This window comes from Hippocampus bargibanti, linkage group LG02, assembly GCF_051943395.1.
Source record: "Hippocampus bargibanti isolate YZ-2025 linkage group LG02, ASM5194339v1, whole genome shotgun sequence".
NCBI classification, from domain to species: Eukaryota; Metazoa; Chordata; class Actinopteri; order Syngnathiformes; family Syngnathidae; genus Hippocampus; species Hippocampus bargibanti.
In genome coordinates, this window is record NC_142735.1 from 14,899,503 (window position 1) to 14,922,964 (window position 23,462).

Here is a 23,462-nt window from a genome sequence, read left to right on the forward strand (position 1 = left end):
AAAAAAATCACGTCACACAAAAATGTAGCCAGAGTATGATTTGGGGTTGAATCTTCCACAAATGTGCCAGATGGCGCGAGACGTTTCCTTTGTGGTGGGGTGTATCAGAGAGAACAGGCATAGACAACTTCCTATCAAACTTGGTCTCACTAGACTCTCCATCTTAGCATTCACAACAGCCACATTAGCTTTCTCTGCACCCTCAAATCGCTTTCATGGAGTAGCAGCTCTAAATCCACCTCTGTGCGCCACATCCCACTCAGCTGTGCTTCCGTGTCATCCAAATAGGGCAGGGATAATTGGTTCAGCAAACACGGTCTCATGGAGATGGGCCTCTCCTATTTGTTTCCACCGGCGTTTTTACCCATATGCGGAAGTCCTTTATTGCCTTTGCACAATCCAGTTGACGGTGCAGTCTGATGGCATTTTCAATAATACAATGGCCAATATGTCTGAAAAATGTAGCAGAAGCAGGTCTCGGATTATCCCCTGTAGAAAGCATCGGGGCGCAAATTACACTAACATTTCAACTTTGCCATAAAAGCGAGTATCAGTTGACAGTAGCTGTTGGCCAGAAGTATAACTTTAATCAGTAATTTATAGGCTTTGTGGAATAAAACGTATGGTGAGGATGTTGCTTTTTTCAAAACGAGGCCAGTTCGATTTACTGACTCTGCTCAGTGAAACATAATGTTTGAGGTGGCGAAGTGGGGTTGGGGTGGAAGCAAAAAATATAAATAAAAAAATCACAGGTAAAACATTGTGACATTTGAAATCTCAGCAATGAGATGGTTGTCAAGCCAATACCTCAGTGCGATGGGTTGGCTGTGGGGTTGTGGGGTTCGGCCCGCTGCTGAGGTGTGATGTTTGTGCCATTTGTACAAGCACAGAAACTCTCTGGATTTTTTGGGCTTCTGATCAAAATCCGCCTTCACCTTTTACAGTCTTAGCTGCAACTGGACTCCTCAACCACATATTGACTCCCCATCAGAATCAGAAAACCTTTATTCGTGCCACAATGGGGAAATTTGCAGTCCACAGCAGCAATTTGAAAGGGGGATAGGGGGGGGGGGTGAAAGGATAGAAAACAAGATATTCTAAGCAAAGTAAAATAAAAATGTCAACTATATACTGTAAATGTGCAAAACGGTTTCATAAAAGACTGTACAAAGTGCAAGTATCAAGAAAGGCATATTGATCTATGTAGGTGTATTGCATCAAACCATATTTACAGTACAAGTGTCAAGTGTCCAGTTTTTTTTATATGACATGGCACACATCGGATACAATGGGGCGCGAACCAGCTTCTACCATATTTTTCTAACAATATTTGATTTTACCTGACTGATGCGCTCCATTTAGCGCTTGGCAAAATAACACCAGAATTCAACCCTTTTCAGAATCACTGATGAAACGGCAGGAAAGTGCCAGAACGGATCTGGATAAAAGATGCATGTCGCTGTGGTGGGTTGGGGGTACGGTGGGACAGGCTGAAAGACAGATAGATGTAAGCAGCTGTCGGAATGGTTGTTTGTAGCCCCTTGCGAGCTGAGCTTAGGGGAAATAATAAAACTGCATCATTAGGACACCTGTCATTCACAAGCCGTTTGGAGAAGCCTCCGTTAGCTTTAAATGCCCAATGAAAGCATCACACTTGGAGCACCTAGGTCAGAGTCATTAAGCACTTAATTTAGCAGAAGAAAACATATCTTAAGGGGGCCTTCGTCAGTGTCAAGTTCAATTTATTATCTTTGGAAAAACTTCTATATTGTCAAAACCTGATACATTCTACCACGTGGAAGCTATTTTTGATCAGTGAAAAAAACGTGGCTAGATGACCATAAGTGGGTTTCCTAATGAGGTGGTGTCTTGCTCTGTCAAATACAGGGGAGCCCATTTCTGGATAATTGACACTAATGTACCCATAGGGCTAATTTTGGACTTGGTGAAAGAAATGTGTATGTCTTTATGGGTCTGCATATTAGAAACAGAGCACATTTGAATGCATCATCATTGTGAGATGTCACTGTCGCCGCAAACGCAGCGTTATGGGACTAATAGGCCATTATATGGCATCATGCGAAAGAGTCAAGCGGTTTGTGCCACACCCCCTTATGCGCGATGCGGTGGTATGATCCACGGATGCTGTTCGAGCGGCAACCAGCCTCAGCAGCATCGGCAACACCAGTGAGTCTGGTCGGGTTCAAGTGCAGCTCATTGCAGCTTGCCGGGCTCCCTCCTGTCACCACCGCACCGTCCTGTAAGGTTTTCATATCCTGCCTACCAACAGACTCCCTTCTTCTCTGCGGAGATATCGCAGCGTCCACATTGTATCGAAACCACATCGGCAGACTCCGAAGAGCCCTGTGAGGTGTCTCAGTCACGTTTCTCGCAGAGACACAACGTCACGGTTTTCCGATTCTGCTCGGGGGATTGCTCCGCACTTGGATCTTAAGCGTGGATTTTCACAGAAAAGGAATGGCTGCTGCTGCACGTCACGAAGGTAAGCGTGGTGTCCCGGCCCTTTCGTGGATTCACGCACGGCGTGTGACCGGTTGACAGCACTGTTGCTTGGCTGGTGGCAGCCCGGCTGTTGGGACAACGTGAGTTCACAGGAAATGTTCATCAGCTGTTCGTAGTCTGCCTGCCGTAGTGTGCGGTGCGTGGGACTCAGCTGGGCTACATGGGCGCGTGCTAATGCTTGAGGCAGCTCTCGGTGAATACTTTGTAAACACAGGAAGCACGTCTTTCAGATAAATGCCACAAATGGTCACCATTGCTCAGCTTTATGTTTGCGAAGTTGGCTTCAATCCACGAGCAGCCTTGAGATGGTGCCACTCCATCAGCATCAGCAAGAAGGTTGCCTAATGATGCCAGCAGGGCCACATGAGGTGATACATATTTTGATTGATTTTGTACAATGCAAGAGTATAACATTTTTACGAAAAGGCCTTGCATATTGCTAGATGGCCCAGAAGGCAAAATAGAGCAAACGTTTTCTACAAAACTCCTGTAAACAGTCACATTCTGAATACCGAAGGCTGTACCACATGATTTTGCAGAATTTTTTTTTCGCATTGGGTGACTTTAAAATGAATGAGGGTAAATAATTAAGCATTGAAAAAACCGCAGTGAAATAAATCATAATTATTATGAAGCTGCCAAAATTTGCACCTATATGGGCACGCTTGGATAGATTTAAATTATACCGTCTCTTTTCTTCATGCTGTAATTGCTTTCGATAAAAGACAGTTTGTGCAAAAAAGAAATAAAATACCATGTTTATGTAATTGAATAACTTGAAGAAAAGTGTACAAGACTAAAATGTTTATCGAATATGCTTTTTTTAATAGCAGCACTAAAAAACAAAAACAAAGATGAAATTAATCTCGAACTTAAATTTGTCACAATGCACTATTCCTGCAGCAACGAATTGAAGCAGAAAATATGACAAGTATTTCAGAAAACTACACGGTCTGTTGTACTTTTTCATGAAAAAAAAAAAACAAATATCAATGCAATGTGACACTGTCCTACCTGAAGCCTTTCTTGGTGAGGCGATCACAGTTCTTTTTTTTTCCCTCTGCGTGCACCTTATTGATAGTGAAATAAGGCCTTATGTCTTGGCTCTTTTTATTTTTTTTTATTTTTTTTTATAACAGAGCATCTGGGATGATACACACATACTCAAACTGGAAAGCCTTTCTCACACACTCCCACACACAACCTGGCCCCCCCCGCACCCCGTCCACATGCACACACATACACGCACATACACACACATACTGTTCAAATGTGTGTTGATGTGTGTGCCTTATACCAGTTATCTACATACAGATGCTTTTTAATGTGGATCCTATCAGCGGTGATTAAGAGCATATCTTAAATGCCACACCCATTATGGCAGGTCTTTGAATTAAAATGTCACACGACCAATTACACACTCTGTTCATGGCACTGATAAAGCATTGGCATTTCTGTCAGTCATTCAACTTGGCTAATCAGTCCATCCAACATTCGCCTTTCACATTCAATCATATCAAGTTGAGCCAGTTGACTCCACCGCAGCAGTTTGAGGCCAGCAGTGCAGCGATACTAATGATCTCGTTCAGCTGTTGCTCTCTCGTTTTTTAATTTCCAGCCCTGTTGCAAGGGGGCTTCACACATATGGTGCAGTCATAATTTGAAGAAACACGCAAACTCATTTCCCTGTCTTGGGTTTCCATCATAATTACTGCACGATAGAGCCACAGCACTGTTAAGTTTCACCTGTCAACATATCCCTTTGTCCCATGTAGACAAGATTGTGAAAACCATTACCTGGGCGATTCTTTGCGCAGCAGATATTCGAGTGAAACTGCATTGTCTTTGTGTTGCGCGGCAATGTACAAAAAAAAAAAAAAATAGGATGGGGCGGTATGGTGGGTCTTCTTTTTTTGTAAACCAGCCTTGCATTATTAATAAATTTTCATTCCAGGAATGCTGTTGCCCGTGGCACTGTAATGCTCTCCTCTCCTATGGAATCGCAGCAATGTTTCTCTCTGGTCCACAATGTTGCTGCCAAATGATTTTTCCTTAATAAATTTGAGGTCATGAATTAGTCAGAGGACAATGTGAGAGGCACAGAGGGATGTTCTAAACATAACACACATAATACTGCTCAGAGCAATACACCCACCCCAGCAGTTGGAAACCATTTGAAACCCAGTGTGACATTTTCCCACACACTTCTCTCTGCATGTCCGTCATATATGATATGAGAATGTAATTGCTTGGAATATTCAAATGTTCACATCTCCCCTGATCATTCGAAAGTAACAGAACCCTAGCCACTCGAGCAATGAGATGACCAAGACTTTAGCACACAAACAAGGTATCACACTTTAACATGACACAACTTCAACATTTTCCTTCTTCCTGAAACTGAATTTTCCTCCATCATGAACACATTTTCAGTCTACAATTGCTAATTGACATTTCTCCAAATTCGATGTCAAATTTTGACCACTGGGGCATAAATAAATAAATAAATAAATAAATCCAACACTAACTACAAAGAAAAACAAAACCCAAAAACAAAATTTTCACCCTTTAAATGTCTTGATGCACTTGACATTTTGAAGCTGAAATTTCTTCCAACTTGACTGATATGAGGTTAAATCCTCATGCAACATTAAAAATAATATTCTCACAAAAATGAACTACTTCTGATTTGATAGCTTTTGATTTACAGTACAAAATGGGAATGTCTACATGCTTGCCACCTTTTTTGTGCAATTGCTATTTCATACAATAAAACATGTTGATGCAAAACGTTTTATTGTTATGCGGAAACTAACATTACAAGTAAAAGAAAACACTTCAAATAAATCATTGTGCTAGTGTAGACAAATTCACACGGGCGTGCGTACACACACACACACACACACACACACACACACACACACACACACACACACACACACACACACACACACACACACACACACACACACACACACACACACACACACACACACACACACACATACACAACCAGCAGACGGGGTTGGAGCATGTATGCCGCAGGCAATCTACTTTTAAGTATTTGGCGTTGTCTCAACTGGCGTCTCCAGCTCTTCATTCCCTCTTGTGTCTTGTGTTCCTCCATTGGGCTGTGGGCAAAAGTCAGCAACTACAGTAAATATGCTTTAACAAAGAGGCAAACTGTTCTGTGTAAAATGCATTGTGAAAATGCAAGTGTAGCCTTACTTCATATTGTTGTACTTTCAACACCCCGCTTCTCTGTTCTAATGACAGAAGGGATCAGAACCTCGAGAGGCTTACTGGTCAAGTCACTCTACCATTTTTTTAAAATATGAGATTAATTTGTCAAGAGGAGTGTGCCGTGTGCCCCTTTTAGCATGTTAAGAGGAGCATGAAAGGAGCGTGGATAGCTGGAGGGCTTAAATAGAAAAGCTGTCAGAAGAAAGCTGCGGTCATTTCTGAGTGCCTAATTTGTCTCTAGTGGATTGTGACATCTTGTGAGGTTTTCCATTTAATTGCCACCCTCAACATACACACACACACACACACACACACACACACACACACACACACACACACACACACACACACACACACACACACACACACACACACACACAAACCCCACCTATGGGGACACATTCATCTCTGTGAAATTTTTATTCATCAAGTCATTGGACAATTTCTGAAGAAGGAAAATCAATATTTGTTCCTTCATAGATTTATGGCCACGCAAATTGTCCTTCACATTGCCCAGCAACTCTTGGCATTGTTGTCAAAACAATTAAGTCAAAATCCATTATATTTGTCTGGTTGATACAAAGGACAAACAGCCTTCCAGACAGCCGTTACAGAGAGACCGGTAATTCATCTTCATACATCTTTCATACACATTATTTAAGAAGGAAGGCTTTAACAGAAGAAAAAAAAATCCAGTTTTGCTTGTCTCAAAACTAACCTTGAAAGAGAAATTCAATTTCAGCCAAATGCTGACAAAACGATTAAAGTGAAAACAAGTTGACCTCTTCCCCCAATCCCTCAACAATTAAAGAAATGATCATTCATGACAAATTGCAACTTTGCATATCCTTTATGACTCAGTTCTGTAACTTTGCTACATGACTATGCAGCGATTTACTTGTTCAAAGTACGTGCTTGTTGCTTGCAACATCAAACGCTGAGTGCATGCTGTATATTCGCTTCTCAAAACGAGTTCATTTACTCGCCACTGAATTAAATAAGCCTCATGTGTCTATCACCAGTAATATTCATGGCTTTCCATTTGCTAGATCATCATGAATTATTAACTTGTGGGAAAAAAGTACAGTGCCAAAAGGATGCTTGATGTGTCTCTGTTGGAGGCCCTGTTGTCTTCATCCATTAAATATAACCCACTTCTTTTTTGTGGTTAAGGTTAATATCAGTATGAGTCTTGATCCGTCTGGAAGGTTTTTACTCGTATGTGAATCATTGCTCAAATTGGCCTCAAACTGCAAAATCAGAAGTTCTCTGTTGATTGCCAGCCAAAATGCTCTGGCAAAAGACACAAAGAAATGTCATTTGAGCAAATAAAGTAACCAGAATGTACACCAAGGAAATTCATGGATGATTTGTGCAGCCGTTTTTTCAACAAACAGCAAGATACACAAAGCATTTGCTTTGTGTTCAACACTTTCTTTATCAAGGTTGAAATTACAAAAAGGTTGAAGTAAACCATTTCTTAAATAATGCTCTATCCAGCCATAAATCCCATCTTAACCTTGAGACGCAGTTCTGTTTTATCATCGACAAGTTCTAGAACAGCATGTACTGGAAACAGTCTTCTTGCCATTGGGAACGGGCTCCACTCGTTCTGAGGCACTTTCCTGTTCAAGGCCGCTGCATTCTGACTCACCATCTAACATTCTGTCATGGAAACAGCTACACAGTTCAGGGATAAGTATCTATAGGTTGGCAGTAAAGCCTTTCACATTAGCGACGTCAGAAAAATCCTATATGCGGATCTAATTTTTCAGATGCTAAACCTCACGATGTAAAGCCATGATGGAAGACTATTCCCCTCAGTATTCACAAATTATTCTCTTACTCTGCTTAATAGTCATGGTAGATCTCTTCGGTAACTCCTCTTCAGCTCACTTATTTCTCCATAATCAACAACTTCATTAAGGAGCTATGCAGGAAGTACTGTCTTACTTGCTAACAAGCAGATCCAATTTCTGGCATTGATTTATCAATTAATTCTGCTACTGTAATGCCACCACTTTGCTTATCTTTGAGAAGTGGAGGTTTTAGCAGCCAAATGCATTATTGAATGTATTTATTTTTTTGGTAGTGAGCAGCGACTGATACAGAGAGCTTAGGCGCTTGTCAGCCTTGATGTAAAGCTTTATTTGCAAAACGGGTTAGCGTGAACAGTGTTTAAGGCCTGCGAGGAGGACAGTGACATGTATTTATCTTGCGAAAGAGGAGGAATATCAATTGTGTTGAATAAGGCTTTGCCTTGTCAGGAATATTGATTAAGTGGTTTTGGGGGGGTGTCTCGGGCTCTGTGTGTGTTTGTGTATTTGCGGTTAAATTCCTTGGTGGCTCAGCAAGGGAAAGCGGCACAATGCATGTGTGTCTTTACATAGTCTAATCCATTTGTTTTTTCTCCATTATTGGGTGTGGTGGGGGTGGAGGGAGATCAGCAGATGGCATAAAACCCAGAGAAAATCAAAGGGAGTATGATGCTTACAAAAATCATATGAAAAGAGAAATATACTGTATATTCTCTGAGATCGCAGAAAGGGAGAAGGGTGTGAAGGTCGAAAGGGGGGCTTTGAAAAGACTGATGGATGTGCACACTCACACTGGAGGCCACATTGAAAGATCATTGAAGCAAAGCTACTTACTGATATCCCCCGTGCTGCTCAGACACACTGCGCTTATCAGTGGTTTGACCCATGTGCGCGATAAATCGTCAATGGCCCAGGTTGGTTTCTTGACTCCTAAAAAAAACATTTTGTCCTGAATGTCTTTTACACATCGCAGTCTTTCTAAATAGATATCATGACGGAATGCCGAATGTAGTTTTTTTTTGCCACTATCTTATAGTATCCATAGGGTGATCAGAAATGCTTTTTGGAGAGGCGGGAAGGGAGCATCAATTTTGTTTAAATATTCACTTTTTGTGGCAGGGCTATGTCACTCACTATACACCAAGCATCGTATGAATTTTCTCTATTTAAACAACAGATTAATTCCTCACCATTTGTTGGAAACAAGGATGGAGTAATTTACGCACCGCTAACTGACAAGACCAATAGTCTCAACTGTGTACATACTAAATAGTTTAATCCCAAAATAGTTAAAATAAAATTTCAAACCCAGTTGAAAACTTTAGCCTGATTAATAGATGGCTTACACATGAATTGATTCGGAAGAATGCCGAGGAATGACGTGTTAAACAACATGCGGCAAAGCCTCAATGTAACCTCAACTAACAGCACGAGCTAAGCTCTTTTTCTCCCAGAACAAATAAGAATGACATTCAATAAATAAATAAGAAAATAATTCAATGAGCTTAATTCCACCAGAAACATGCAGATGACTATTGTGTACAAAAAACACTAAATACACTGGTTAAAAAAAGTAATGTAATACCAAGATAAAACACACAAATACCCATAGCATTTGGCCTTGACACAGAAAAGCAGAAATGGTTTTGAAATGAAATGTTTCAAATTTGAAAGATATACAATCATGACAATATTCTGTTTGTCTCCAGTAGGAGGCACTATAGGGGCATAACCTCCCATTTTGCACGGGTTTCTCATATTCTCATCAATTCTGGTCTGTTGTAAGGGACTATTGTAGTCATCACCCCTTGTTGGAACAATAACCTTGGTCTCGTCTCATTTTCCAGCGCTTATTTTTTTTTACCTAGATTTCTATTATTGGTTTTTCGTCTTTTTGACTTTGCGTGGTTGATTTCCTTTGCCATTTGCAACAACTTTTGCTTGGACTTATTCATATCCTGGTTATTTTGTTAACAGGGTTTTATGTTGTGCCTCGTCAGACTGTGACTTTATTTTGTAAGAGGAAAAAACATTTTTATTTTCAATCTCCTTTTGATCTGCATTTTATGTATCCACTCCAGTTCTGGAATCTTAAAAGATACATGTTGCATTATGCTGCCCAGTTCCACAATTTCGAGTGACAATACTCAGACATTCCATCTATCTGTAAACTGACTATTTGGCTATAATACCCGTCTTTGGTGACCCGGTTATGGTTGTCTTAGAAAATGTGGTTTGTCATGAACGCAAACAGTCGACTGCCGTCATACACATGAGAGTTATTGCATTTGCTTTCAATATGAAGCATCGTATGAATTTTCTCTATTTGTGAAGACCGGGAGCAGTGTGCCGCCATCATATTTTTTCGACGATGTGAATGTTTCATTGATGGCGTTCAGTGGCCTCAAGCTTGTTGTATGTTTCCATAGTCCATCACTGGAAACACACAGTTGCATGTGATCAAGGATGCAAGTGGTGTGGCGTCCTGTCCTGGCTTATGTGCGGCTGGTAAACACTGCATAGTATGCAAGAGATTTCAGGCATGATCAACTATGAACAAGTACATGATGGGAGGGCTGCGACCCGTTGATATCTCCCTTGTATTCATCAATTAAATGCCCATCAATCTAGCAATCTTGACATCCTTCAGTTCTTTTCACTTTCTCTTCTTCCACAAATGTCATTTAAATGCTTTCAGCACGGCTGCAGTTAACCCTCAAAATAAATAAATATATGAAATTACATTAAAAAAACAGGAACACATAATGACAGAAATTGCTAACTTGATAGATGAAAACCCAGACCTCATACAACATTGTTCTCCTGAAAATTGGACATGTTCCTGCCTGTCTGCATATTCTATAAAATATGCCTCTAAATCAGCGGTCTCAAACTCGCGGCCCGCGGGCCAACTGCGGCCCCCGAAAGAATATTTTGCGGCCCGCCTTGATATGAAAGATTAATGTTAGTGCGGCCCGCATGATTGATATGAATGAAACCTGTGTGTGTGTGTGTGTGTGTGTGTGTGTGTGTGTGTGTGTGTGTGTGTGTGTGTGTGTGTGTGTGTGTGTGTGTGTGTGTGTGTGTGTGTGTGTGTGTGTGTGTGTGTGTGTGTGTGTGTGTGTGTGTGTGTGTGTGTGTGTGTGTGTGTGTGTGTGTGTGTGTGTGTGTGTGTGTGTGCAGCTGAATCCATGTTTAGGACAGTTCATGTTCAATATTTTTATGTTAAGAAAGTTAAAGGTTAAAGAACTGTGAATACAGACATTTGAAACTTTTTTTTTTTAATAATTAGTTTTCCTGCGGTTTTTTCAGTCGTCTGTATCTGCCTTATAATAATTATAATTATTTTATTTATTTATTACTGGTTATTTTTTTTTCATTTTTCAATTTATTCATTTAATTCTTTTTTTGTGTTAAAAATACACATTTTGAGAACATTATAATGTTTTATCTGTGCTTTTCTTGTGGAAATCGTGATGCGGCCCAGCCTCACCCAGACTCTGCCTCCAGCGGCCCCCGGGTAAATTGAGTTTGAGACCCCTGCTCTAAATCAATCAATCAATCAATCAATCAATCAATCAATCAATCAATCAATCAATCAATCAATCAATCAATCACCCTGCTCTCTTGTCCTTTGGTGAACAGGCAAGGAGAGCATATGTGTTGGCTACCATCAAATAGGCAACCTGTTGGGCAGCGAACAGCAGTGCGACATAAGCCTCCAGTGTACAGGAAGCTTCCAGCTTCCGATATGCAGACGAGGCTCCTTGTGGGACTGAAGCCGGAGAATGATAAATAAATTATATCATTCAGCAGAGTTTACATGTTCAAAAAGAAAAGGAGGTTGGAAAAAGTCATTTGTACTGACCCTTGATTTCTAAAAGCATTACATCACAATACAAAAATAAGTTGATTAATAAAATAATATAAAGTGGGGCCTCGGTTTACGAACACGTTACCTTACGAAATTTTCGGTTTACGAACATTATATTTATGAAAATTAAACCTTGGCATAAGCACTACTTTTCGGGATACACATGGCGCGCCGCCCCACCACGGCTGGCGGAGTAATCTTCGGCGGAAGAACACCAAAGCACACGACTGAACAGCGCCCCAGCCGTTCTCCCTTTCCACACCCCCATTATCTGAATGCACACGTCGATCGTCTTCAACGATACTTTTGCTGTTATGGGACCGAAAAAGACCCCACCACAGGCTTGTGTTCAGCCGAAGAAGACACAAAACAAAATTACAGTCGAGGAGAAGAAGGAGATCATTGAGAAACACGAACGAGGTGTGCGTTTGTCTGATTTAGCGGCCCGGTACCGATATGCAAAGCTTTACACAAAGGCATCACATTACAGTTGTCATCTGAGGGCGAGGAGGAGGAGATGGCTGCAGCATCAAGTGGGAGCATCAAGGCAATGTTAGCTAAATGGAATGATATGCAGGCTTTTATTGAACAGTTCCATCCAGAAAAGACTGGCTATGAGAATCATCAACATGAATGGTAACGTGATGCCTCAGTTTCGTAAGAGCTTACAAGGCAGAAAGCAACAGGTGTCAATTAAGAGCCATCAACAACCATCACAAATGTAAATGGATGACTTTATTGACTTTATTATATAGTGCAGTGTATTTCTTTCATTACAATACAATAGCACATTTATTATACATAGAATAAGGTATGTTGTGTGTAGTTTTAAGGCTTATTTAGTTGACAAGTATATTTTATGGAGACCTGGGAAAGGATTATTCTCATTTTCCTATGGGAAATTAATTTTTGGGACACATTTTAAAACTATAGTATTTGCCCAAATAAAAACAGATTGAGCAAATGAGGTGAAATAATAAAAAAAAACACACACAGTTCGTCGAAAAGATCATTCAGCACATGATTTTAAAATGCTTGCCCTTGAGATCCAATAGGCTAATGACTACTTTCAGTTTTGTATACAAAAAAAGTATGAGAAAATATTTTTGAACCTGGATACTGCATTCACTTTGATTGGCAGCTTACTCGAATCGTGTCCCGCATAACTACGTACTAAAGGCTGCTTCACCCTGCTTGCGCTGAAGCCTACAGAACTCACAGCCCTACTCGATTGCATTTCTTGAGTATTTTGTGTCATTTATAGACCAAGAGCAGATCATTAAGAAAGTGTCAAGACATCGCTGAAGTGCGCACTATGCTCATATGTCTTTGTTCTGAACAGAATCCGAGCTGCAGCTGTTTCATGCACTTTTGAAGGAGTTCGGTCACAAGGAAATACATTAGCCAAGTCTAATGCAAAGAAAAGCATGGGTGAGATTTTCTCACTTTGCTTGGAACATGCAACCATTCACTCTCAATGCGTTTTTAGATAATAAAAATAATTACCTTTTGGCTTTGATATGGTTGCAAGTAGGACTTGAACCATTGATGGACTTTTGCGTCAAGTCCTTTGTGAGCTACTGTTTGAAAAGTTGCCGTGAGATCCAATAAGATTAACCTTGTATCATTTAACACGTTGCTATGAGCTGATTCTGTAATGTGATAAGGTCGGAAATCCAAAGTGACCTTTTAAATTTAAGATATTGCTTAGTTGATGAAAAACTCTTTCTCTGTATACTTGGAGCTGTATACTTGTTTTTTGATGGAGATTACAGTCGATCGTGTGGAAACATGGTACTGTGCAGGATTCTTCTTTTTTTCCGAAATGGCTTGGTCACATCTACTTTCAGGTGTTTAATTAACAAAGTCACCCAATTGAGCACAATGTTTCTTTTTTTTAAAAAAAGGGGCATTTTACAACCAAATTTTAACCAATCTGAGGCAGAGAGGTTTTGGTTGAGTGCGAGTTGATTTCCCAATGTTTCTCTTTGTCATTCCTGTGGCCCGTTTAGGGAGCAGGATTAGCATGTGCAAACAAGCTTCACTCAAGTGTGCAAAGGCCAGAACTAAGAAATAAAGTAGTTCTCAGGGTCTGCAAAGTTCTGAAAGTAAGACCTTCTTACCATTGTGACAATGTGTTTGAAATACTGTGACTGTACGGCATCATTCAGAGGAGCTAATAATGTGGGCTACACTCTGCCTTGCCTATTCTTCTCTTTTATTTAGCAAGACGAAACTCGATTTCCCTGCTCCGGCTGGCCTCTGCCGCATTCCCTATCTCTCCTATTTGATTTTGCATGTTTCCTTTTCATTCGTCAGAATTTCAAGATTTTAGTGTGAGATTGAGAAGTATCAAGTATATTTTCCATGACTTTGCATCTGACTATCTTGACTACACTGCTTGCGTCACACCTCTGCGTGACTTTTTCTTGACTGATTTGATTCGCAATAGGTGTGCCAGCTTTGATCACACCTCTGAGAAGATGTGCAAAAGCAGCACATTTGTCTTTGATTGCTCTCGATGGACAAGAGTGGATCAAGCTTGCGAAAGGTCCAACATTGTTGCAAATGTGAATTGATTGATTGCAAAGTCCCTCATGAATTTGTCAAGACAGAGGGTGTGTGTGCGTGTGCGTTTGTGTTTGTTTGTGTGGACACTGTGCAGGTGATAAGACAAAAAGTGAAGGGGTCAAGCAAGGAAGGAGTAGCGGTGTGCAGGACCAACACTGTAATGTGATGCATGCAGCGTCACTTTGTGTGGTTATTTAAAATTGAGCGCAGAGGAGTTCATTACACACAGATGAATTATAGATTTCATGTAAATTAGAGCTCAAATGACATTCTTGTACTCATACAGTTCAGGTCCATTAGTGGGCTCTCTTGAGATGCGCTTCAAATTTTAAAACGTCTTTTTCCCCCCTCTTGTAAATTGTAACACTCGTCTATCAGTATCGTGATATTCCATTGCTCAAGAAATATGACTGCTCTGTGGTTCTTACAGCATCTTGGGATGCATTAATCATTTAAGGTCATGAATTTTACAGATTGTCTTGCATGAAATAAGATCACTTCCTTAGTTGCTGCTTGCTGATGAAATGAACTATAAAGCAAGACACTCTTAATATACATTACCTTTGAGTGTGCCAAGGATGCAGTACTTTGTAGGCTGTGCATTAATTTTGGCCTACAGGCGAAACGGAAACATGTAACCACATTACATATACGTTTACGAAAAAAATATTGATTATTTTACAGGATCAGGCCACAAATCACACACATCTTGACGATTTTCAACACCACATACTTGGCAATAAAGATGATTCTGATTCTGATTCTGATATTATCGGCTAAATTTGTCACCTTGAAAAGCTAATCATTTCAACCTGTCCAAGCATTTCTCACATTGCACTTGTGTTTTTCTGTGAACACTAACTGCAACACTCTGAACTGGTTCACGTCAACCTTCGAGCCTCGTGTTGTTCTAGGGTGCCACATGCTGGCTTGTCCTCCAGAAAGCCCAACGTGTCTTGTTTGAAGTGAGCTTGGCTCTAGGAAACAACCTCTAGGTTTTGAGATCAAAACCAAGAATCAAGCCCCTAATAGGCACCCCACTGTGGGCTAGAATTAGAGGGAATAACCCCCACCAGCAGGGCTTAGGTCTCTAAATTCAGGAGCCTTGGAGGACAAGTTAAACATCCGATAGGTGAGAGAATGCACCTTGAGGGAGTATGAGATGCCAGAGTGAGTGAGAGAGGTGGAGAGGTGGAGATGGAGAGAGAGAGGGAGGAAGGGAGACACGGCGATGGAAATTGAGGGCGTGAGTGTGAGTGTGAGAGTGACTGTCACTAGGTGGGGAATTCATTTTACAAAGGAGCAACATGAAAAACTGGATCCGTTGTTGGGGTCAATATGATCACACAACGATGTGTCATATTCTTTGCTTACATTTATTCTGGATTACTACATACTACGTTTTCAATCGAATACTAATTTTTTTATTGAAAACTACTCAGTATATAGAGCTATATCAAGTGTAGCCGGCAACACTAAATACAGAAGTTGTATTTCTTGCTCGCTGGTCTTGTACACACCTGTGCACTTGAATACAAAAGCACCACTTTCAGAATTCAAGAAGCACATATTTTACGTTTGATTTTGACTGACTTGGTCACACACTATGGATAGGCTTGATGTCACCGATGCATGTATTTTGGACGGGTCTGACATAACCACTCTTCTAATAAAACAGGAGTTTGGAAGAAAAGAGAAGCAAACATTGCAGTTAAAGAAAGATGTAAGAATTTTAATATATGTGCGCTGCTTCAGTATGCACACTGTGAATTATGGCGAACAAGACAGTTCGCTGGGCGCATGATGGCATACCTTCATTCGTGCATGTAAGTGTGTGACAGACATGAAATGGGACAGAGGGCCTCTGCGGAGACAAACGGCAGTCAGTGCCTGCAGCAAGCTCAGAGCTCAAAGGTAACGTATACTTACTCTTCGCCGTACCGAAGAGAAAGTGGCACTCGTCAATCCCATCTTGACAAAGCAACAAAGATAATGGTGGGCTTTGATTTCAAACAATGTCTTGCCAAGAAAAAGCAAAGGACTCAACGATTACATCGTATACAGTAGTATAGTTCTGTGAGGAAAAGATAATTGTGATGCACTGGGCCTGGTTGACTTAGATGCCAAATAGCCACTCTAACCGATTACACACATCTGTGATGGATGCGTTGTTTGTGTTGAAGTAAGATTGGTCATGTGTAAAAGTGGTGGATCCCCTTTATAAACCAGGGTTTGTGTTTTAGATAACGGTGGTCAACAGCAAATTTTTTAATCAAAATATTGTGCTCATTAATGATTGCATCGTTTATGTACATCAGAAAAGATAAAGGCATCTGCTTACTATTAGAAAAATTATGTGTGCCTTCTCTGACTGTAATGGAAAATAATTAATTAGCAAGCATCAGTAATACATTTTGGTGGTTTATTGTGATCACCTGCTTTTCACGTGAAAATTCACTTGGAAGCCAGAACGACACGACCTGGCCTGAAAGTTTTTTGTTGTTGTCTGTACTCACCCCTTATCCATCCAGCCATCCATTTTCCAGACTGCTCTACCCTCATTAGGGTTGCGGGGGGCGCTGGAGCCATAAAAAATCCCAGCTGTTTTCGGGCACTAGGCGGGGGACATCCTGAATTGGTTGCCAGCCAAACACACCCCTTATCCTTTTCAGCACAAGAATATTCCCATCTATTTTTTAAAATATTTTTCTCTCACAGTGCACACAAATGTTCAGTTCAACTTGGGTCTATTTGAAGCTTCAAATGTAAAGAAACCTAAAAAAGCATCAAATAGAAAGAACCTCTCTCCCCAAAAAAGAAAATTTGTTTTCGAGACTGTTTTGTTTCCACGTTTAGCTGCTAAAAATTCCAAATTATGCCCAACATTCCTTCCGCCGCCAAGGCCTGGGCAAGGCAAATTAATGTTGAAACATTTTGATGACTGAGAAAGAAATACAAAAATGAATCTAATTTACCATTGTAGCATTACTTTTGAACCAAGCAGTTGTAATCGTTGAAGCCTGGTATTTTCCCCCCAAAAAACTGCCGTGAATATGGAATTTCTCCAGTGTGAATTGAAGAAAAGTTATCTCATCCCATCTCATCATAATCTCATCTCCGCCAAAGGCATTCTTAAATTGTATGCTTTTAGCTCTCAAAAGTGTGACAACAGAGTGCAGAGGACAGGAGACTGCGGAACTTTTAACCATCACCTGATTTACGATAATGTAACGTGAGTGTGTGAAGATGAATGGGTAACAGGTTTGGCCCATATTTCTTCATTAGTGGGTCAGCAAACAATGTTTTGTATGCATGGGTGTATTCCTAACTTTTTTTGTGACATGCAGTTGAAGGGTGAGTGTGAAGTCAAGAGAAAGAGTCTTTATAGATGAACAAAAGGTTGTTTTTTTTGTATTGGTGGAAAGGTCAGCCGTATACTTGGAAGGTATTAGACTGGTGGTGATCACCTTTTTCTGCATATCTCGGAGGTATTGAGCAAGCACACTAATGCCTTTGATATATGGACTACAGGACTCCCTGAAGAGGTCAATACCATAGCACTTTGTCTCTATGAGCAATGGCCCTCTCATGCTCCATTTAGAAGCTTTATATCTGCCGGAAATACTTTGGGTTGGGCATCGTACCTGAAAGCTAATCACTGGTGACTTTGCATTAGGGACAAGAGAAGCCATGACTCACCGCACGCTGTCACTTTGGAAGATCATTTGAAAATGCAATTTCCACAAATTCATATATAAATAAATACACAACTCCTTACTCAGGACATGTGGGTCGTAATTTATTTTGGGATTGGGTGCCTGTCAGATTTGTAGTGCAAGGGTATGCTGCCAGTTTGTCATTCAAACATGAACCGATGAGGCAGGTATGATTGAGCTATAAAAACTCTGCCAACCAACCTGTGACCAGCTGAGAAAAAAAACATTATTGCTCTGGCTGTTTTGTATACAATATCAATCATGAAAAAATATTAAAGGCTGGAACTGGATAATTAAGGGGGGGGGGGGATCACAATTAGCGTATGTTGATTGACTTCATAGGCAAATCTAAGACCTCAGTATATTATTTTGTGCCATATTATCGGAATTTTTGGGTTGATATGACAATGATTCAGTGATTGTCTGGCATTCAACTTTCAATCTAACTTAAAAAAACAACAAATCAACCAAGTAAAAGTAAATAAAAAATATCTACTGCAGAAATAGCATTAAAAACCATTGATACAAAAAAAAACAGCTGTTTATTTCTTCCCGAGCACATGGCAGTTTGCTTCCGTGCATGGATGTTGAATGCATTTTATTTGAATATAAGAGTGGAAGCAAAAATTCATCATTGTGCTTAATCAAATTCACATATTTATTTTGTAAATCGATTTTCTAACCATTTACTCCAAATACAATCCCAATGATTTGCACAATTTTAATTGAAATAAGTTTTATAAGTCATCAATTCTTAAAAAAAACAACAATAATAATCTTTGCATATACATTGTTGAAAATCGTCTGTGTAAGCTCTCAGTCGTACAGGAGTGGTCCATCGATGAGAAGGTTTCTTCAGCCGTCATCTGTACAAAAGTGAAGGTTTCGGACGTTTTGCCTCCTATCCAAGAGGCTTCGTCAGCGAACTAAAGTCTGACTGGTCGTATCGGCCCCATTTATATACCCCTAATGTCCAGACATGGTGGCGCCGGACACAGCTATGATAGGTCCCTACTCTCAGGTTGGGGGGGCAGAGGACCCCTCCCTGTGGCCCCACTGATTGTTCCTACATTCCTGACTAACGACTGGCCCACTCCCACCGGTATCACCTCATCAGCATAACGACCCTCGTCATTACGAAAGTTGCCTAACCTGTTTTGCCTAAGCAGGCTATTGTATGAACGATCCAAATTGAACCTCACCCCACCAGACCGGTTTAATGAAGGATTTTGTTGTTTTATAAGAATCACTTCTTTTACCCCCTTTCAAACCATCTATGTTCTTTCGCTAAGATTTTAACCTCATTGTCATCAAATGAGTGGTTGCTAGCTTTTAGGTGCAAATGTACTGCCGATTGAGGTCCACTTATATTATCCCTGCGATGTTGATAAAGTCTTTTTTTGAGAATTTGTTGAGTCTCCCCAATGTACTGCTCTTTACAATTTTCATTCTTACAATGTATGGAATAAACTACATTACTATGTTTTTCATTTGGTAGCCTATCTTTTGGATGCACTAATTTTTGCCTTAACGTGTTTATCGGTTTGAAATAAGTAGGAATTTTATGTTGCCAAAGGACTCTTTGTAATTTTTCAGAAACTCCTGCAATGTATGGTACTGCTACTCCTCTCCTTTTTGTATCTTGAGAATTATTGGTTTCATTCCCTATTCTTTCTTTCTGACATTTGTTGAATGACCACTGTTGAAAATCATTATCCTAATAAATCATTAGCTTTGCCGTGGAAAAGCACATAGAGATTTCACTGTTGTGGGTCGTTGAACAGACCAAATTGAATGGACAAGTTACTTAAGGTGTTTGAAATTAAGAGGGCAACAACTCTATTTTTGGTGTTTCATCCATTGATGACAAAATGATGTATTAGTCATTGTGTTTACAAGTAAAACAGAGCCAGCAGGACAGTTTTGATTCATCTGAAACCCGTCAATGGTTGTCTTCTGAAGAATAAGATGACGGTGAAGTCACGTGAAGGAAAACAATTGTACTGTATTCAAACCAAATTTTCATCAAATGCATTCAGACATTATCACAGTCCATTAGGAGTATATTGATTTGGAATTAACCATCAGTGTGAAATATTAAATACTGTTAATGCATGCCTGGGGTATTAGGAATGAGCAAATGCTGCAGTATTGTCTTACTCTTTATAATAATGTACTTCATGTGCTATTTTTCTCTAACCTTGCCTGTTCAATCTCCTGCTTCATTTCATTTTCCTCTCCATTGTCCTCTTCATTCACTCACCTTTATGCAACCATACTCCTCTCCAACTTTCACCACCTTTTTTTACAGGCTCTGTTTTCTCCATTCTGGCTGTGCTGAGTGATTAAGTGGATGCCCTTCAAGCCATGGAGGAGATGGACAATAAACCCTACCAGCCGCTGTCTAAGGGCCGTCATGAAATGGAGATGTCCTACACTAGTTCTTCTGATGAGAGCGAGGACGGTCACGCTCACCACCGCTCTTACACCTCACGTGAAACCCTTCCTGACTACACACACGAGCTACACCTCACGCTTGGATCTCACCGCGAAAGGCAAAACAACTACAGCCAAGCTCAGCCAGGTATCCCATATGCTCAGGGTATGTATGTACAGTATTTACAATAATAATAATAATAATAATAATACTACAATTACTACTAATAATAATACATTTCATTCATAAGCGCCTTTCAAAACTCTCAAGGTCACTTTACAGTCACCGGATAAGTTTTTCTATGGATGAGCAGCGGCAGCCACACGCGCCAGCGTTCACTCAACCCAGAATAACTCAAATAAAAATTAAAAATCTAGCTAGCTAGCTAATTAACAGCTAATAGATAGCTTGCTAGATAGCCAGCTATCCAGCCAGATAGCTAACATATGGCCCTTATTTCCCTGTGAATGCACCCTCAAAGCCTCACAGAAGCTCTATGTATAGTTTCAAAATGCGGCCAGACACACAACCACGTGCCCCACACACTCGCACAATCATGTTGTTAAAGGGACCTATGTGAATTACCTATTAAGAGACTACAATGAGCCGGACGGACAGTCGGGAACAACCAATTACCTCTTTTCCAAGGAGGTGATATTTCCCTTGGAGAGCTAAAGTGGGTCAGCCCCAAACCTCTTTGGCCTCACCTGGGGTGGAACATCACCCTTCATTACACACACAGACACAGACACACATGAGGTAGTGCTGACGCATACACACTGAGAAATTTCTTCCCTGCTGGTGACAGGAGGAGAAATGGGCCAGTGCGTGCTGTGATGAATGGCCTTTATGCAGGTCATGTATGGTGTTAAGAGACAACCTGTACCTCATCAGGACTGTGCTGCTGTGCCGGGCTCACTGTGATCAATAGATGCACTCCCTGCCACCCTCGCGTCCTGCTTTCCTGCAACACCATGCCACCATGCCACCATGCTAACCACAAACATTAGCGAACCATTTTGACATGCTGTTCCATCAATTTCAGATTTCAAATACCACCACCTACTTTGGATTTTGTCATATTAGCGAAAATATAGCCTCCCACAATCGCCAATAGTCATCACGGATGTGTGCCGGCATTTGTCTGTTTAAGTGTCTGTGCTTTTCCACGATATGAAAAACAAAAATCAGAAAATGAAAGTAATTACCTGTCCATGTGACGCTGATGGTGTGCATCAATTCATACGGTAAGGTGCGAACGATGCCCCCCAAGCGGCCTTTTAAATGTCAATGATAGCTGGTGATATGAAGAACATCTGTTCACCGGTTGGAAACAGAGTAATATAAAGTATAGCCTGCCTAAGTAAACAACTGTTTAGGGGGGGATCGCCTCCAGTGACATTTTCAATGGATGACCGGAAACAGCCACTACATCTACAGTAAAGTCTCGTTATATCGGTTATATTGATAGTACTGCATATTACGATACTATTTTCATTTCCCGGCAAATTCTAGTCTTTTATGTATAATTAGTTCCGTTTAGTACGATACCGGGTTATTACAATAATCCGGTTACTGCGGTGCCCTTTTCAACTCCCACCAGCCATTCTGCTCTGCTTATATCGATACAAAAGCAGTTTAAGCTGAATTGATATTTGCTTAAGGGTTTCTCTACAGTACCACCAATAGCGATATCTGTATCGGTCACACCGTTGGTCACGTGACCAGATTTCGTGTCACAGTGTAGCAGAGCTGCAATAGCATCTGAAACATACTGTAATCTTCTTATACAGTATATAATTGTTCAACACCAATTTCAACCATGGGGAAACGTAAGAATTGTGACCTCGGAACGAAGTACAAGGCAATATTGGCTGTCGAGGAGAATCCGACAAGGAGCAAATCCTCCATCGCGAAAGAGTTCGACGTGCCGCAGAATACTTTATCAATGTCAGTAATGTAAACGTTGCAGTTTTTGTTTTCCATACATGTATTTAATTGTTTTGTATTCAGATATCTTTATCGCTTGCATTAATCACTGTTTTTCGTACAGTTTAGTATGTACATGCTGGCGTTGGTGGTTTCTCTCGTGTGTATAGAACAATGTCGAGTGCTACTCAGAGTCACGATTGCAAGAGTGCGTTCTGAAAATAATAACTGACATTTTTATTTAATACATAAGTTTATTTTTCACTTCACTACAGTACAAAAGCATGCTAGAAAAAAAGGAGAAAATTGCATGCCATATCAAAGATCCCCCATTACTGCCCCCTTTTAATGCAGTTCGGCGCAGGATCGGATATATCGATAATCCGGTTATATCGATATTTTTTCCTACTCCTGAGAATCTCGATATCACGAGACTTTACTGTAATTCCCAAAGCATATTATTCACATTTTCTGTCATATGAATCTGCCCTTCTTTTATGTATCTTTTTCTATTTCCTTGTTGTTGTCGTCATTTTAATATTACAACCACACCCATTTCGACTAAGCTGCAGTAGCAGGCCATATGTCATTGTCAAACCATAACTTAACTCATCCAAGAGGTCAAAACGTCACCCAAGTCAAACTATGCTTTGTGTTCATGGCTCTATTATCAGAAAAAAATGGGTTAAATGGCAGAGTTCCATGCTGAAAACCACTGTTAACCAAGAAGAATGTAGTCAGCTTGCTTTTGTTATAACAAAACAAACCCAAGCCTAAATAAATAAATAAATAAATAAATAACCTAGTCATCCTCAAGGGAGAATATTCTCTTGACTGACAAGATATTTTTGAGATATAAAACTCAATTTGCTGCACACGGCATTGATTTACTTGTATATTTTTTTCAGTTCAATTTAAAGCACAACCGACAACTCCGGACAAGTTGCGTCCATAATTTGTAAAATCACTTCTAATGACTTCTACTGAGCGCATTTTACAAAGATTTCACCGCCTATAGCTATATTGTACGTTTTAAGACTCGCGCTGAATATTCAGGAAGTCTTGTTTTCGAGTTGATGACGATGCCCTATGTGACGTCACAGAGGGAACTCCCATGACCGAGAAAGCGACACACAATGCATTTTGGGTACTTTTTTTCATCTGAAAACACCGTGTTGATCGCGAAATTAGAAGGAAAACTACATAAATAACACGACGGTGAATTGTTGTGTTGCAGCCAATTTTGGTAACACGCATAAAGAAGGTGTAAGCTTACACAAATTCCCAGCAGACAGATCAGCCCATTTCCAATGGAGGTTGTGCGCCATCTTGTGCATTTTCAGGGCACTACA

At 40.4% G+C, this 23,462-nt stretch overlaps 1 protein-coding gene across 2 annotated transcripts in view; it reads left to right on the plus strand.

Moving 5' to 3' along the window:
- The first annotated feature begins 2,160 nt into the window (after positions 1-2,160).
- Positions 2,161-23,462, plus strand: part of tenm1 (teneurin transmembrane protein 1) — a 185,714-nt gene continuing 164,412 nt past the window's right edge. Inside the window, exons 1-2 of one of the 2 annotated variants that reach the window (XM_088989569.1) lie at positions 2,161-2,503; positions 20,056-20,346. In XM_088989569.1, coding sequence (XP_088845695.1) covers positions 20,112-20,346 — 235 coding nt within the window. In that variant the 5' untranslated portion in view covers positions 2,161-2,503; positions 20,056-20,111. The remainder of the gene's footprint in view (positions 2,504-20,055; positions 20,347-23,462) is intronic. The other variant, XM_088989570.1, reaches the window with a different exon arrangement.